At 37.3% G+C, this 17918-nt stretch overlaps 1 protein-coding gene across 4 annotated transcripts in view; it reads left to right on the forward strand.

The window, feature by feature from the left end:
* The window catches only part of Ush2a (usherin), a 658323-nt gene that overhangs the window by 42592 nt on the left and 597813 nt on the right, over positions 1-17918 (forward strand). For all 4 annotated transcript variants that reach the window (XM_063236705.1, XM_063236706.1, XM_063236707.1 and 1 more), the window contains exon 4: positions 3141-3273. In XM_063236705.1, the coding sequence (XP_063092775.1) occupies positions 3141-3273 (133 nt within the window). The remainder of the gene's footprint in view (positions 1-3140; positions 3274-17918) is intronic.

Raw genomic sequence — 17918 nt, forward strand, 5'->3', positions numbered from 1 at the left:
AGACTCCCCACTAATCATGCTGGAGAATTACAGGGTAAGCTTACGAATTCTACCTTTTGAAAGAAACATAATACACTCTTGCGTTCAAATGGACAAGTAACACATCTCCCAGGGACACAAATTCAACCAAGAAGGTGATTAAAATAGAAGGAGAAGCTCCCAGAGAACAAAGGCTGGAGAGCAACTCACTCATGGACATCGACTTTCTAAAGTGTTTTTGGATCTGCTATGCGGGGGATTTAAAGACTTTTCTAAAACTCCTGCTGGCTTTGCCAGTTTACCCATCTCAGGGACATCAATAAACATGCACGAGCTGTTCCTGTCCTCCAAGGGCTAGGGAATGAGATCGGTGGGAAGCTCACTTTAGCAGAAGACTTTCTCTTCACAAATCAGAAATTCCATCAAATATATTCCTATTCCCCTCAAGAACTGGCAGGGGGATAATCCAAATGAGCTATTGCAGAAAGGCACTGGAGTCTTCACAATTTCTGTGTGATGCTGTCCCAGATCAGAATTGTAAAACAGTCTGGAGAATCTTGGAACGTAAAACACGGTGCACAAAACCAAAGATGATTCCGTCTTATTTATAGAAAGGTGGTTGGTAAGGGAGGGGATGGCGGGGGAGAGCGGCCAGGGATCATCATTAATCACTTTTTAAGTGCCAACCAAATGAAAACATGCCCTGAAATTCACTGCAAGTGACACCGAATTCTTCTACTAAGCAAATAAGCGATGAGTTGATAAAAAAAAAAGAGAAGGTCCCGAACTCTCGACTACAGATATAATACAGTGAACACAGAAAATCAAAAGCATACTTCCTATCTGACTCAGAATAAAGGTGCACTTCAACTTGTAAAAGACAACATTTTTATTTGAATGATATGACAGACCTGTCACAGGAGTGTTACCTGCTATAAAGAAAACCTAAGAATTATTACCTTTATTAGACCAGTGACACTGAGCTTTAGCCATACATTTCTAACTTCTGTCCCTCTGCAGAGACAATTTTCTTTTCTTAAATAAACTGTCATGCTAGTGTTAATATATTGTGGGCTCTCTCATGCTCTGAGAATACTGCTGATATAAAACATGTATATGTTAGATTGGTAATAGTATCTTTAGTGTAGCTGACTAGAACAAATGTGTTTCCCTCATGGCTGTGCTAATGTGATAAAGGAAAATTGGCTGTTCATCAGCTTTTGGCTGGGTAAAGACAGTAGAGATGGAACCACATTCTTTTTTATGCATTAATACCACCGAGAACTTTTCACTAGTTATATTTCATGTGCCTGCGTGTTGCCCAAAGATGTTGTAAAACATGAGATAATGCTACAAATAACAAAGTAGAAAAGCCTGTATCTTTTATAATGATAACAGTCAAACACCAAATGACAGTAACAGGCTGTAAAAAAATGGATGCAAAACAAAAAACGCAGCAGAGAGGGATAGGTTTAGGCCGGTGAAGACCTGGTGTGTGATTTTAGTCTGTGAAAGCTTTGTTTTAAAATTAAATCAAACCCAATCCTGGGTGAGTGAATTTAAGAAAGAATATGTCCACATGGAAGGAGGTTGCTTACAATGGAGGAAAATTATATTGAAGAACTTTTTGAAGCATCAGTTGTTAACAAATAATTATGACCTTAGCTTCCAGGTTTTCTTTTGTTTAGTTGTATTTTTGATTGGGAATTTTCAGAAGGATTTAAGGTAATAATTCATATAATAATGTAAAGATGTCTGAGAATAAATGTTATCTTCATTAGTTATTTGATTTTTTTAATGGAAGAACATTTAAAATATAATTTAATAAAAAACTGTTCATAAGCTTACAGCAAAGTTGAGTGGATGGCACATTTCCCATACCCATCCTGCCTTTTCGTACCTTCCCACCATCAAAATCCTGCACCACAGAGGCACACCTGTCCCACTGATGCACCCGAGTCGACTCACATTTATCACTGGAGCTCTGCAGTGGAATAGCATGTTGAGTGCCGCGGTGTCTATAGTTTTAACTGGAGCCTTAGCCCCCAGCCACAGCAGCGGTCATGAAATCTGTGTCTCTTCCTCCCCAGCCCTTTGCTTCAGGGAGTCTTTTGTTTGCCCTTTGAATGGCTTTCCTCACTGGAGTGCTGAAGATTGCTTTCGCATTTAAGTTAAAAGCACTTGAACAGAAGCACTATTTGTAGAGACGAAATTTGATATCAAAACAGCTGACCACTTTAGTGAGGATTACATGCAGTTATCAAAGATTTTGTGTAAATATGAACTTTGATGGGCTTTGCATAAAAGTTTGAATTGCTTATTCAGGGACCATACCCCCCAAACAAACCTTTGGTACATTTTTATGATGTAATTCAGGATTGAACTACAACCAGTGGTGCATAGCTGGCTGGCTGCTTGTTTTCGAAAGACAGTTTTATTGGAAGACAGGCATATTTGCTTACGTATTTTGTATTGTAGCCTTCCATTACAATCTCAGTGCTGAGCAGTGGTAAACTGGCGCCATTTGGCCCATAACACTAAATGATTTGACATTCAAAGAAAAAAAATATCTTCTGACCATTTATAGAAAAAGATTGGTAACCTGCAAAGCGATTGGGCATTGTTAGGCTGCTTGATTGATTAGCTTAGACTAAAACCAGAAAATTTCTATGGTAGTCTGAATTGGGAAAATATATCTGAAAATTACCAAACATATACTAATATTTAAAAGAATAAATATGTATTAGAAGTGTTTTGTTTTAGTGACAAAGTGAATTATATCCACATGTAGTGAATTGTTTATATTTCTGGTTTTGAATATCTCTTTTGTATTAATTTCTTTATTTTCAAGTACAATCATAACAGATTTAATGAGCATTAAACAAAAACATATATTTAGAATGCATGAAAGCATGAGAATCAGAACTATCACATATCTAGGGCAATTATGCATACCTGTGAGTTTGCAGGGATTATCACAGCACAGCAGTATGTTGGTTTATGTCTAGACTTGCAAGCAGATTTCATTGTGCTGTTAAATTGCAGCCCTTTCAAATGAAGAAAGTGGATGAGCAGTAAAATAACTTGAGAAAACTGTTGATATGTGGTTATGGTCAAATAAATGTTTATGCGTTTAAAATAATAGAGATAATGTCTTGCAGGTGCATCGGACAAAAATCAACTTCTTTATCAATGGCGTGGAGGAGGATAACACGGCTTTCCACACAGGAACTCTAAGTGGGTCCCTTTCCGATTTTGCTTCCGGTACTCTACAAATAGGACAGAGTTTAAATGGTAAGGTACTAACTTCAGAATGCATTTCTCTTATCCACTCACATTGTTCCTAAAATGCTTCAAAGAAATAATATTTTAGTTTGTTTTGGTTCGTTTCCTGGGGCCACAGTAACAAACTACTATCACCTGGGTGGCGGATTAATGTCATAGACATGCATTCTCTCTGTTGTGGAAGCCACAAATCTGAAGTCAAGGACTGGGCTCTCTTGGGTCTCCCAGAGAGGACCCTGCCGTGTGTCTCTTCTTCCGCTGGTGGAGGCAAGACTTTTCACTGTGTGACTCACAGCGGGGCAGAGTCAGAAGCTTTGCTCACAGGGTCTCCTGCTCTGTCTCTTCATACCTGGTGGATGTCCCCGCTCATCTGGCATGAGCTCAGCTCCTGACTGAGCTACACTGTAGAAGACCCTCTTTCCGCATGGGGTGTCAGTGGCAGATTCTAGACAGGCGTCTCCTTTAGGAGCCACTGTTCAACGTGCTTTAAAATTAGAACTTCTCTACTCGGATTAAATTTAAAAGAAAGAACCATATGCAATAATCCATGCTTCCTTTTCTCTCTCTGTTTTTTTGGCTTGGATTTTAGTACAGAGCACTGTTAATACAAGACTCTGGAATATGAGAAACTAAGAAATGTTATCAACTTGTAATAAATTGGATCTATGATCTTCTTATTTTCCAATGCTAAAAATAGGCTGTGTAATTTAAGAAGATAATACACCCTACAGACAGAAAAGAAGTTTAAAACTAGAAAAGTTGAAAGGAGAATTATCTAGAAATATCTAGCAAATGGTCTTTAAAATATCTACCTTTAAATGGAGATACTATACAGTATTTAGCATCTGCCCATTATAAAAAAAGCTAAACCAGGTGGAGCTAGAGATATGGTGGTATATATAATATTTTTCTAAGTAGGTAATTATAACACAAATACTTTCTCTCGGCCCTTAGAGAGAAGGGCCGAGGTTAGTAAATATACCACCTTAGGTTAGTAAATATACCACCTTAGGTTAGTAAATATACCACCCCCCAATGTGATGGCTCCCACTCAGGGTAGTATAGCTGCTCATTTCCCAAAATGGCATCTCTGTCTGCAATTACTTACCTGTAATACATTTTTAAAACAAGCTCCTACAGGAAAATCATCAACAGTTACAGTATCTGGTGGAAAACCCTGCGCTCACGTATCTTATCTGCCGTCACCTCACTGCATTTCTGCACATCTACCATGCTCCTACACTCCGGTGTGTCTCTGCCGGAGTTCATCCCGCAGCTCCTTGATTTCCACCTATATGGCCTGGATAAACTTACTTCGGTCTCTAAACCACAGTCATTCCAACTTTAAGATGATCATGATACAGAGCCACTGTGATCATTAAATGAGGCGACATCACATTAACGCATTGCTGTTTTACAAGCACCTGGCAGGATTTATTTGTCGAATGAATAAAGGCAATGCCTATAGCACAGTGCCTTGCATATACTCAATGATGTTGGTAAACAATACTATGATTAATGTTGTCCTAATTTCCCTAGGAGAAATCCATAGGAATTGAATGGCTGTGTTGAAGTACATGATCATTTTCTATTTTAATACATAGTACAAAGATTACTCTAATGCATAGCAACAGACTATTTCCTCCTAGCAAGGTGGTAACATTTATAACCTTATTGAAAAACATAGTCAAGTTCTTATTTCCCTAAATCCTAACCTTTTCAATTCATTTTTTCATCACTTTTGCCAGTCCTTTAAGGGAAAAATTGCTGGCTGCCAGCTATCAAAGTTTGAATAGCTCTCCATCACTTGCATTTCCTTTGCAAATTTTTTATTCGTGTGATGAACCCATATTCATTCTCTGTAAGTCATTTCTTGATTAAATCTCACTAATGTTAAGAATTGTGTGTTTTTTCCAGTTTTGTAGATGACCCGCTTACTTTTTGTTGATTTGAAAATATTTGCAATGTTTAATCCAGGCAAAGCATGCATTCAAGGTGCTACATAGATACTAAGGGTTTAGCCTGAAGAGGTGCTGATAGTTACACACACTTGTGTAACTCATCAGGAAAAATTTACAGAGCATTGTCAATATCTCTAAGAGCTTTCCCTATTCAGGATGGACGTCTACACAGAATAGTATCAGTGGAGACCTTTACATACTTTAATTAAATTATGCCATTTTCAAACTATCATGCCAATAAAATCACACAGTGGGTTCTCCTGTGTTCTTTTGAACTCAGCACTGTGCCCATGACATTTCCCCATATTCTATGTATTGTCTTGTATCCATATTGCACGCATATACAGTGGGTATTGTGCATATCTTCTGCTTTAGAAATACTTCTGAATACTTTTCCATGGCAACCAGCTGTATTTGAAAGTTCTGCCTGCTTGAACATCCTCACCGGTGCTTAGATCGGCCAAGTGTTATTGTTGTTTGCCGTCCTGGTGGATGTGTGGTACATTTACTTATGATTAATGACACTCAGAGCCCTTTCATGTGCTTATTTGCTACGAAATGCACTTTTTTATAAAGTACCTATTCAGGTTGATTTGCCAATTTTTAATTGGGTAGTTTGTCTTTTTCTTATTAATTTGTAGGAGGTCTTTAATATTTTGAGTATGAGTTATTTGGCAGCACATAAGGGCAAACCTGGCCTTCTAGCCTTTGGCTTATAATTTAATTCTTATAATTGTATGCTTCAATAAAGAAAACTGCCTTGTTGTAATGCAATCCAAGTTACTAATTTTTCTCCTACATGTAGTATGTTTGTGTCCTGTTAGAAAATTGATGTCATAAGATATTCTCTCCATTATTCTGTAAAGTTCTTTATTTTGTTTTGCTTTCTCTCTCAAATTTAGGTCTGTTTTCTCTGCAGGACAGATATTTAGATATAATACAAGCTAGGAGTCAAGTTTATCTCATCTGAATAATCTAAAAAATTAAGAAGAAATAATTCCCACCAAAATAAAAAAGGATTATTCTAATATGATCATTTCTATTTCCTGGCTGTGGTAACTTTGCCCCAAACCAGATATCTGCTTATAAAAATGGATTTGTTTCTGAATTCTCTCTTCATTTTGATGATTTGTCTATGCACAGGTCAAAAAATTTAGTATTAATTACTATGGCTTCATAAATGTCTTGATATCTATCATTGTTACTCCCAATTTTTTTTCTTTCAAGATGATCTTGGGTTTTATTTGAACTTTGGAAGCAGTCATTCAATCTTCACAAAAAGGTCTTCTGAGATTTAAGTCAGTTAATTCGGGTGGAGAATGTACATAAAAACACTAATCTTCCAACCCATAAACATAAAGTTAATGTTTGCAATGTTTTTACTTCTTTATATGAAAGTCTTACATTTTTTAGACTTAGTTCTATGTATTTGTTGGCTGTTTTTTTTTAAAATGGGTTTAATTTTTTTTTAAAGCAAGTTTAGATTCATAGCAAAACTGAAAAACACAGAGTTCAGGTGTACTCTGCTCCTCTACTCCACTGCTCCCAGTTATCAATATCTCCTACCTGAAGGAGGCCCATTTGGTAAATCTACAGTGGACAATCAGTCTGTAGTTTATACTGTAGCTCACACTTGTCTTTGAAAGACACATGGGCACCCTTATAATTTCATGCAGGGAGTGAAGATGGTTTCACTGTCTTAAAAGTCTTCCGTGTTCCACTGGTCCTTCCTCCTCCACCCTAGTTCCGACCTCTCCTGTCTTCATAGCTTTTCCTCTTCTAGGTTAATACCCTGTTGGAATCAGCCCATGTGCAGCCTTCTCAGCTGGCTTCTTTCACCCAGTAATATGCAGCTAAATTTCCTCTGCGCCTTTTCACGTTGGACAGCTCAGTTTTGCTTAATGTAGCACAGTTTAGGTGTCCACTCACTTCCTGGGGTCATCGTCCTTGCCTCCAAGGTTTGACAATGATGAATTAAGTTGTTATAAACATCTGTGGACAGAAATTTCACCTTCTATGTCAAAAGAAGTGCACGATGCAATTGTTGGATCATAATCACATAAGAGATGCTCAATTTTCTTTCAATATGACTGAAACATTTCAAAATGTTTAGTATTTTACCAATACATAAAAACATAAAAGTTGTCCATATTCATGGGGTGCCATGTAGTGTTTAACCTAGGTATTCAGTATGTAACATTTAAATCCGGTTAAAGACATTTACTTCTTTAAGCATTTATTGTTTCTTTATAGTGAAAGCTTTGAAAATACTTTCTCCTGGCTATCCACACATACAATGCATTCTAGTTATTGAGGGTGTGCTGGCTGCTATCACCCTACTCTGCAGTGGAGTCAGGAGCTCTGATTCCTGCCCAGCTGTAACCTTGTCACCTCTCATCATGGATGCCCAACTGTCCCCTGCATGCTACTCCCCTGGGCCTTTGCTCCCACCATTTTACTCTCAAATTCTCTGAGATTGGCTCCTCTAGATTCCAGGTGTGGGTCATTGACTTCACGCAGACCAGCGATGTCTGCTTGCGTTTGTCTTCCTGTGAGTGACAGGGTTTCATTTTTAGGCCATGTGGCCTTCTGTTTGTAGACACCACATTTTCATCTCCATTCCATCGCTTCCTTTCCCTGACCATGCGATCAGCACTGCAGCTGAGCACAGGACACAGCCCTGTGCTTCATCACCTTTGGGTGCATGCACAGGAGTGAGACTGCTGGATCAGATGGTAGCTGCGTCTTTAGCTTCCATTCCCATAATGACTGTACTAATTTATAATCCCATCAACAGTGCCTCCAGGTTCCTTTTAATCCACATCTTATGCCACTTGTTATCTTTAGTCTTTATGATAATAGCCATTTTGGGGGTGCAGTGATGTCTCACCATGGTTTTGATTTGAATTTCCCTGAATTTAGTAATGCTGAGTATTTTTTCCTTATATTTGTTGCCCATTCATAAGGTTTCTTTTGAGAAGTATTTATTTAGATCCCTTGCCCTGTTGGTAATTGGGTTATTTGTTTTGTTTGTTTGTTTTCCATAATGATGGTACTAATTTTGTTTTGCTGTTGGGATTTTGCAGCTTACAAACTCTATATATCAACCCCATGTCAAATGCATAGTTTGAAAACGTTTTCTCTCACTTTGCAGGCTGTTTCTGCCCTCTGGTGATTATTTCTTTCCTGTTGAGGTGGTTATTCATTTAAGATAGCCCCAATTGTCTATTTTCTTTTTATTTCCCATGCTTTGGGGATCTTGTCAAAAAATCTTTGTCTCTTCCAACTGAAGTCTTTTCTCACATTTTCTTCTGGTAGTTTCATAGTTTCACACTTTTCTATCGATTCTTTATTCCTCTTTGAGTTGACTTTTGAAATTGATGTTTGAAAAGGACCTAGATCCTGCCTTCTGCTCGGTGATATTCAATCTTCACATACAGTTAATTGAAGATTATTCTTTCTCTGGTGAATGTTCGTGGCTCGCTTACAAGAAAACCAATGGCTATGAATTCATGGGTTTGTTTCTAGGCTCTCTTCTGTTCCATTGGTCTATGTTTCTGTTTTTGTGCCAATATCAAGATATTTTTATTATATGACTTTGTAGTTATATTCCAGTGGTAGTATAAAAGCTTCCTTCCATGTTCTCTTTGCTTGAGATGACTTTGGCATCTTTTTTTTGTAGTTTTGTATAAACTTCAAAATAGAGTTTTTTTCCTAGTTCTGCAAAAACAACATCAATATTTTGATAAGATGGCATTGAATTAGTAAATCACTTTGGTTAGCATGGACCTTATAAAAAAGTGATTCTTCCAATTCTTGAACAAGGAATGTCACCTCTCCAATTTGCTTTCTATCCTTTCCAAATACTTTCACCAATATTTACAACTTTCATTGTATAATTCCTTTACCTCCTTGATAAATTTATTTCTAAGTTTTTTGCAGCTATTTTAATGAGACTGCTTTCTTGATTTTTATTTCAGATCATTCATCATTGGCGCTTAATAACACTACTGAGTGTTGTGTGTTGGTTTCATTTTCTGCAACAGTGCAGAGATCATCTATTGATTCTAAGAGCTTTGTTTGTGTAGTTTTGGGGAATTCCTATGTGTAAGACCATGTCATCTACAAATAGGGGCAGTATGACTTCCTTTCTAGTTTAGAAGCTCTTTCTTTTCTTCTTTTGCCTAATTTCTCAGCTGGAACTTATAACACTATGTTGAATAAAAGTGGTGCAGGTGGACATCCTTTTTTATTCTAGAACTAGGAGAGAATATGTTCAGCTTTGCTTCATTCAGTGTAATAGAATAGAAATAGTTTACTAACAAATGACTTTTATTTCATTGGGGTACATTCCATGTGTAGCTAATTTGTTCAGTGTTTTTTATTATGAAGTCATGATCATGGGGCTTTTGTCATTCATTTTCTTGATAATGGTATATTGTATTTATTGGTTTCCATATATTGAACCATTCTTCATCCTTGAGATGAATCCTGATTGTTGTTGATTATTGCAAAGAATGTGCTGTTGGATTCAGCTTTTTGGAAGAGTCTTGCATGTGTCTCATTGAGGGTGTCCTTAAGTCTGTGGGGTGTGTGTGTGTGTGTGTGTGTGTGTGTGTGTGTGTGTGTGTTCTTGTTTCATTTGGGAAACAGGGTTAAGATGACCTCTTGAATGTGTTTTGAATAATTTCTTTTCTAGTTTTTGGAATAACTTGAGAATTGATGTTAATGTTTCCTTAGATTTCTAGAATTCAACCATAAAATCACCTGGTATTGGGTTTTCTTTGATGGGACCCTTTTGTTTTATTGATTAAGTGATGTTAACTTGCTATTGGTCCTTTCCAATTTTCTGTTTCTCTGTGATTCAGTCTTGGTAAGGAGTATGAATCTAGTAATTTATCATTTCAAATTTGTTTATTGCTTATCAAATTTGTTAGCATATAATTCATAATAATCTCTAATGATCTCTTACATTTTTGTGTTGTGAATTATAATGTCTCCTGTTATCCTAATTTTATTTGAATCTTCTCTCTTTTCTTAATTTGGCTGAGAGTTAGCCTATTGAAAAGCAAATGAAGTATTTTCTTTCCTTCCGTCAGCTATGAATGAGAGTTCTTGTTGATACACACAGTAGCATCTGATGCTCCGTTTTCTTCATTTTACCCTATTGGTTATTTTTCTCATGCAATTGTACTTCGTGTTGTTTTCGAATATTGCTTTTTAATTTTGCTTCTATTATGGAAAAATGCAATAAATGACTTTGCAAACTTCATTTAATAGTTACACAATTCTGTCATTTTTATATAATAGGAATTCAAATCTTTTTCCATGTTTGCAATAAATGAATAAAACAGACAGGGTCTAGAGATGGCTTATAAAAATTTATATATGATGTCATTGTTAATTGAAATAATGGATCTTGTCAGCTTTGTTTTCCTCTATGCCAGTTATTTATGTTAATTTTAGTTTAAAGAAATAAAGTATATATTTTCAGTATTTAAAATACATTGATAATGCAGTGGTTACATTCTAAGCTCTGAGCTGTGGGTGGTGGCCTGTAATTGCAGCCCTTGAAAGGCTGAGGCAAAAGGTTTCCTGAAAGTCCAAGGCCAGCCCGAGCTGCCTAGCGAGTTCAAGGCCAACCTGGGGTACAACAAGATCTTGTCTCAAAATTAAAACAAAAATTTTTTTTACAAATTCTAGTGTGAAACTAACCTGAGGCTGGTTCTGATTCAGTTGTGTTCCTTTGATCAAAAGCATTTACTCCATTTAAGTCTCTGGTGTTCAACCTATGATGTTTTAATACATAATGTAGGCGACTCCTAAGAACTATGTGAGATAACAGATGTCTGGAACATATTACTTGTCATATAATAAATATGCATTAAGTGGCCACTATTATTAACCTCTTTGAACATCTATTTTCTTATTGCAGCGCAGTAATAGAAGGATAATCTTTCCATATGATTATCATAGGGACCAGAAGTGAAAGCATTTATAAAAGACTCAATTTGTTTATGTTCTTACATCAAACAACTCATATGAATGAGCAATGATTTAAGGCATCTATCTATTTAGAAACTAGGTTTCAGTAATTAGTATGTTGAGGAAATGTAGGAAGGATTCTGCATGCAGAATTTTTTAATAACACATTAAATCTTATGAGTCTTATTTCAATATTTAATCCCCATTAGTACTTTGAAAAGTGTTTTATTACCCTGAATGTTGCTCATGCTAGTGTGTGATACATGAGAGTGCTGTAAATTAGTTCACTTTTCACTGCTGGGGTAAAATGACTTGTTTCTATTCTACTTCAATCCACTAAAGACTGAATTAATGCATCCTAAAGACATACTGGACTGGAGACAATATTTATTCTTAAACTGTATAAAAATAAATTTCATTCTTGAATAAAATATATAACTGGAAAAGAGTTTATTTCAAATATTTCATTTTTATTATAATTTTCTCCTTTACGTTCCGAGTATCTAAGAGCCATGGGAGGAAAAGGATATTTTAAAACAAATTTTTGTCTTTATCAACTTACGGGTATGGTTGCACCTGCCGTATCTCTTCTCTAATTAGAGGTGGCGGGTGGACTGGCTCATTACCTCTGCCTAATGAGCCAGCTTCCAAGCCACTTCTCTAATCAGAAAAGAGGTAGGTACAGAATGTTCCAATGGGCTTATTATTAATCATTTTCTCTCTTTCCCTTGCTCTTTTTTCAATCAAAAAATTAAGTCACTGTCCTCCCTTGTTCTGTCCATATCTGAGATGGTTTCATTCAGAAGGGGTAATTGTGCAGGAGACCGCCGGGAACAAAAGCAAAGGCGTTCTCAGTGCCACGTCTCTGCCACAGGAGTTGATGCTGCTTCCAACAGGGGCACAGGAGCGAGGCAGAGGGCAGATCCGGGTGTGGCTTCGCGTCTCCCTATTTGCATGCGGTTCTCTTTCTGCACATGGAAAGTAATGGCTTTCCACATATGATTTGGCACCTACAGATGTTTTCTTTGAGTCCTCTCTTTCACTAGCATAACTTTCTAGAGCAGAGGATGCCACCAACACTTTCTATTCCTGCACGGCTTGTCTTTGCTTCCTTCAGGAAATTACTCAACAGATGAAAAGGGTGACTTTTCACTGGATCTGTCCATGTTAATGAGATAATCTGATTTGGTCAGACTGACTTTAAAATATAAAAACAGAAATACTTTATACCACCTATATCAACCAATGAACATCAGCAACTTGTTTCGGTGGCTCCGTTTGGGTCAGGTACCTCATGGCGTTATGGTGGGTGACATGCTGTTATGAAGGGTCGCTCATGTCACTGTGGTCACAAGCTATAACAGCCCACCAAACTGCCGGTTACGTTATAGAACCCTGTCACCTGAAACTCTTCAGAACTATCTGTGAACTCATTTATCAGAGCCCTACTGCCCATTAAAGGCAAGAGCTTCTATTTGTGCTTCACCGTATGTAGCACTTTCTAAAGGAGGTCATTGATCACGGGGAACCAAAAAAACCATCTGTCGATATAAAAGCAAATATCAAGAGAAGCAAAAGGTGACCACATGAAACCCACACTACCTTGCTCTCCCTTCTGGGTTTGCTATTTTCTGTGCATCTTCTCTTATCTGGCAGTTCTTGTTTTCCAGGCTGTTCTGCTCCTGTTTCTGTGGTGCTGGAGATGAAACCCAAGTCCTTTGGGGTAGGATGCAGCTTTTCTCCTCTGAGCTACCTCTGAGCCCCTGCGACACAACTTTTCTTTTCTACCAGCATCTCCTGGGCCCACATTTGTAATCTCAGGCGGCTGTAGAAGGTCCCTGTTCTTTCCCTTTTCATTCACTTCAGCTAAGATTAGGCTAAAAATTTTCTGCGAGAAAAAAATTCTTTTTGGGATCAGGTGAAAAGAAAAGAAATAGAAAAGCACAAAAATTGATGAAATAGGACAGGTAAATGTAAGTTGTAGAGCACTTGGTTAACATCCAAGGGCCTGTGTGTTTAATCCTGAGCGTTAGAAAAATAGGTGAATGAAATGGAGGAAGAATTATTTTAGTAATAAGGTATGCAGTGCTATATAAAGGGTCTGAGTTAAAGATAAAATTGGTTTCACATCTGCTTATGCTTGATACATTGTGTCAACTTGAGAAGTTAGAAGGTTAAGTGGCTCAGCTGGGGGCCAGGGTGCTCACTTTGTAACCATCCTCAGCCTGTGCAAATCGGAGGGCATGGAGATCCTGTGAGCACTGTACCCACCCTAGGGCAGGTAGCCTGCATACACTATAAGGAAAGAAAACAGACCTTGTTCCCCACCCCACACCTTTCTGTTCTTTTGCTTTACTGTCTTCTGCCACCTTGAAGTGTTGCTCTGTGCTATGCCACCCTGCCTTGGAGCCAGATGATTACAAACATCTACAAACTGTAAGCTAAAAAAACCTTTTCTTCCTTAGTTTTGGTCATTGGGAAAATGAGAGAAAAGTAACCAAGACAAGATCATAGCATCAGGGCTATTTAGCAATACCGTCATGTCAATTGATTATGTTATTAAAAAGAGAGTTGCTAAGTGTACATCCCAGAAACATACTAAATAAAAACAAATTCTGATGAGTTAAAGTTTGAATGTAAAATACATAAGCATGAGGCGGTAGAGGAAAATAAAGGTCAATTTATTATAAACTTGGCACATTGAAGGCATTTATCAGCATAACATTATTTCTGGAAACAAGAAAGAAAAATATTGAAACATACGTCTAATAAGCTGAGGAAATTTAAAGAATGCTTATTATTTTATACTTAGTTTAGCAAGAAATGAAGAAAGATACAATACTAGTGTTGGAAAGACTTCAGGGCAACTTGGCAAACTATCAAACTAAAACATGTAAAAAGTGCTTAATCTAAGAATTCCAGGCTATTATCTTAATAATATAATTAGACATGGGCTTAACAGATACTCAGAAGTGTTCACCATAGAATTATTTAAAGTAGCAAATAACTGGAATCCATTAAAAACAATAAAAGGGAATTGATTAAATAAATTATAATTCACATTGACAATGGACTAGAAAGAAAAGCAATCTGTCTCTCGGTAGTGACACAGCAATTGAATCACATATTCTATTGTATGAAAAAAGCAAGAGTGTGCGGAGTAATTTCTAAATTTAATGTGTGTCATTATAAACATGCATATTATTTTAAAGACTATGCCAAAATGTTATTCAGGACATATTAAATGTTACCCTCTATGAACAGAATTGCAAATTTCTTGTGGTATTGATTAGAATTATTTTAACAAATGATATTTTACAACAAAAACTTAAAATATTTTCTAATTTTACATAAAGCAAAAACTGGAATTGTCTCACAGGGTAAACTTATTCTGTCAGTAGATCTCAAGTTCAGCCAAACAAGCCTAATCTATATTGTGTATGTCATTGTCTATATTGTACATGTATCATTTTGCATGCTTGAATTCTGTACTGGCATATAGTATGAGGAAACCCAAATCTGTATTGAGTGTTTAACTCATTGTACGTACAAATTATTATTGACATAATAATTAGTTCATGAGAAGTAGGCATGCAATTTAAAAATCAAACCGATTTGGGGTTATTGGATCTCAGTGCTACTCCTTAAGAGACACATGACTTTGGCAAACAATTTAACTTCTCCATTCAATTTCCTAATTTGTTTCTTGTAGAATGTATTGCATATACATATTTTGCATAGTGACTTCAAAACTTATAAATGATGGATGCCTAGTTCATGTTATGTACTTCAGTAGATTTTTTGCTTAAACATTATTGTTTCAGATAGTCATCTTATTGAGTTTGTGAAACTTAAATATTTTCAAATACTGTAATAGTTGTAAATTGTATCTGATTTTTTGACTCAAAATCCAAATTTACCTAGATAAAGGAAAAACTATTTAACTTATGGAAATGGTGGTAGCTGCTTGAAAATGCTATGAAAATCATCAAGGTTAGCTCCCAGAAATGATTTCTTCCTCTTTGAAGATTAGCCCTTTCTGCTACTCCTCACCACTGTGTGTCCAGCATCCTACCTGCTGGGATTTCTTTTCAGCCTGAAGTACCTCCTTTTTTCCTTGCTTATAGTTTAGTGTGCTAAAATCTCTTTGCTTTTATGCAGGCCAGTCTGCTACATATATCAGACTACTCCAAATCTCTATTTGGTTGTTTCATTTACATCTCAAATTTAAAGTCAAATTTGTTCTGAAACTGAATTTTTAGAGCTCTCGCTTTGACCCACAGGCCATGTCTTCTATGTTCTTCTCTATCTCAAGTGTGGGTGATTTCAGTTTTGCGCCGCTTCAGACAACACCCTCATGACTCATGCTTGGAAATTCTCTTTCTCTACGTCGAACACATTATGTATCAGAAAGTCCAGTTGACATCTTCAAAATACATCCAGAGTACATTGCTTCTTGCTACCTCCTCTGGACACTTGAGGACCAAGCTGTGGGCCTGCTCTGACCTGACCAGTGAGAGTCACTTAACTGCTCCCAACTTGACTATTTTGTTCTTAGCAAGCAACCACAGCTGTTTATGAAGTATGAATCAAACGGTATTTCTCTGCTCAAAATGCTCTACCAGTTCACCTTCTCCCTGGAGTGGAAGCCAGTGACCCATACGACCTGTGTGATCTGATTGCAGTTTCTCCTGTGGCTGGTGTTCCCCGCCCCCCATTTCCTTTGCTCCCTTTGCATTGCTCAAGCTGGTATTCCTGGCCTTGAATATAGGAGGTTCACATCCACTTTAGGGTCCTCACGTTATTGGCTGTGCCTTGAGCATAGATGTTTTTACCACCTGCAATGTGGGAAACAGCTGGTGTTTCCTGCATCAGGTGTCTGCTCAAATAGCTCTTCTTACAGAGGTCTCTCTTCCCTCCTTCTTTAAAATTGCAATTACCAACTCTCCACCTTTGGTCTTCTTCATGCTGCTGGTTTCCCCCCTTATGGTAAGATATCTCTTATCTTACCTTTACATATTGTTGTTGTGCATATCTGTTTTCCCTTTTGAACATAGGTTTTGCTAAGGGAATTATTTGATCCATTAATTGTTCTCTGATTATTCCAGGAGCCAGAAGATTGGCTACAACCTGGTAGCTAAATATTTGCTGAATAAATGAATGTGTGGATCTGATGGGCATAGAACAGTGGCTACAAATCTTTCCAGCTTAAATCTGCTTGTCAGCCTTACCTCTGTGACAGTAGGGCAGACGTGATCTCTACTGAATGAGGCTGGTGAGACTGGAGATTGTGTAAATAATTGATCACACATTGTGATTAAAGGAGAACAGGGAGTCAAATGTATTTCTTGCGTGGACCGAAATGAGAAAGAAAGAAGCGTGTGTGCGTGTTTGCAGGCAGAAGAGGAGAGAAAGAAGGGAGAGGAGAGTAAGTGTAGAGAAATGAATATTAGATCTTTATTTGCAGTGGTATAAAAGATCTAAGTAGAGAAAGCAAAAGGTCATTTGGAACAAGAAATCTGTATTGGTGATTGCTAGAAGACCTAATTATATGGTGATGAGAATATCTCCAGGGAAGCTGGTTTTCAGTCTCTGGGTGCAGGTGAAATATTGGAGGAGACACTGCAGGAGAAAGGAGTGGAGAGCCACGGGTAGAAGCTTGGGAAATGCGGGCGTGGAAGAGAGGCAGCTAAGGGAATTCCCGTGTGATGTGCAAGGATCAAGATTTTCAAAGCCAACTTGAAAAACCTGGAAGCTCTCCCAGGAGCTGGCAGTGGACATCAAGGAGGAAGAGGAGCTGTAAAATGGGAATCACACACAGGCTGGCCATCAGACATGGGCTCGCGGCATAGCGGTGGTGTAGGAAAGGGGCTGCACAAGATGAAGTGAGGTTAAGAGAAAACACGTGGGGGGTTTGGGGGTGACAAGGTTGAAAAGGCTCTGAAGACGAGAAGGGAACTGGATGCAATAAGCAGAGGAGGAAGTTATTTTCCCTGATGGCTATGGTTAGTTTTGAATTTCTGTACCACATGGTAATACTTAAGAAAAATACTCTTCATTGATCTCAAGTGTTGACTCTGGATTTTAAAGTTTTCTCGATTAAAGGTATTTTAATAGTGTGTATATATATATATACACACACACTATGTACTAGGTATATATATCAATATCATAATTGTCATAATCGTAGGCTATATTGAATATAATTTTTTGTTTATAATAATAATTTCATTTGGACATTTTTTTCCTTTTTATGATTCAATGGAAGCCAGAAAATATATTTAACTTTTGCTATTGATATTTGAAAACAATAACAATAGAACTGGAAAAATGATATTTTTGCCATGAAGCATATAATTAAAATCATTAGGAAATAAATAGGTAAATTTCATGGGTGCTCCATCCTGAGGTTTCTTTTTTTTGGAGACAGGGTCTCGCCATGTAATTTACACTTGAGCTCACTATGTAGCCCAGGCTGGCCTCAAACTCATGGTGGTTCCCCTGCCTCAGCCTCCCAAGTGCTGGGATTACAGGCGTGCACTGCCATGTCTGATCTTATTTGTTTTTAAATCACCACCAGAGTTAGTAATGATCAAATAATTAACCTGATCCTATCATGTACAATTTTAATTTCAATTTGAATTCTTGATAAGACAGATGAAAGGCTATTTCCCAAGTCTGCGCTGAATGGAAACAAATTTGTTTCTT

This window comes from Cavia porcellus, unplaced genomic scaffold, assembly GCF_034190915.1.
Source record: "Cavia porcellus strain 051 isolate PalLab524CR breed Dunkin Hartley unplaced genomic scaffold, mCavPor4.1 scaffold_26, whole genome shotgun sequence".
NCBI lineage: Eukaryota > Metazoa > Chordata > Mammalia > Rodentia > Caviidae > Cavia > Cavia porcellus.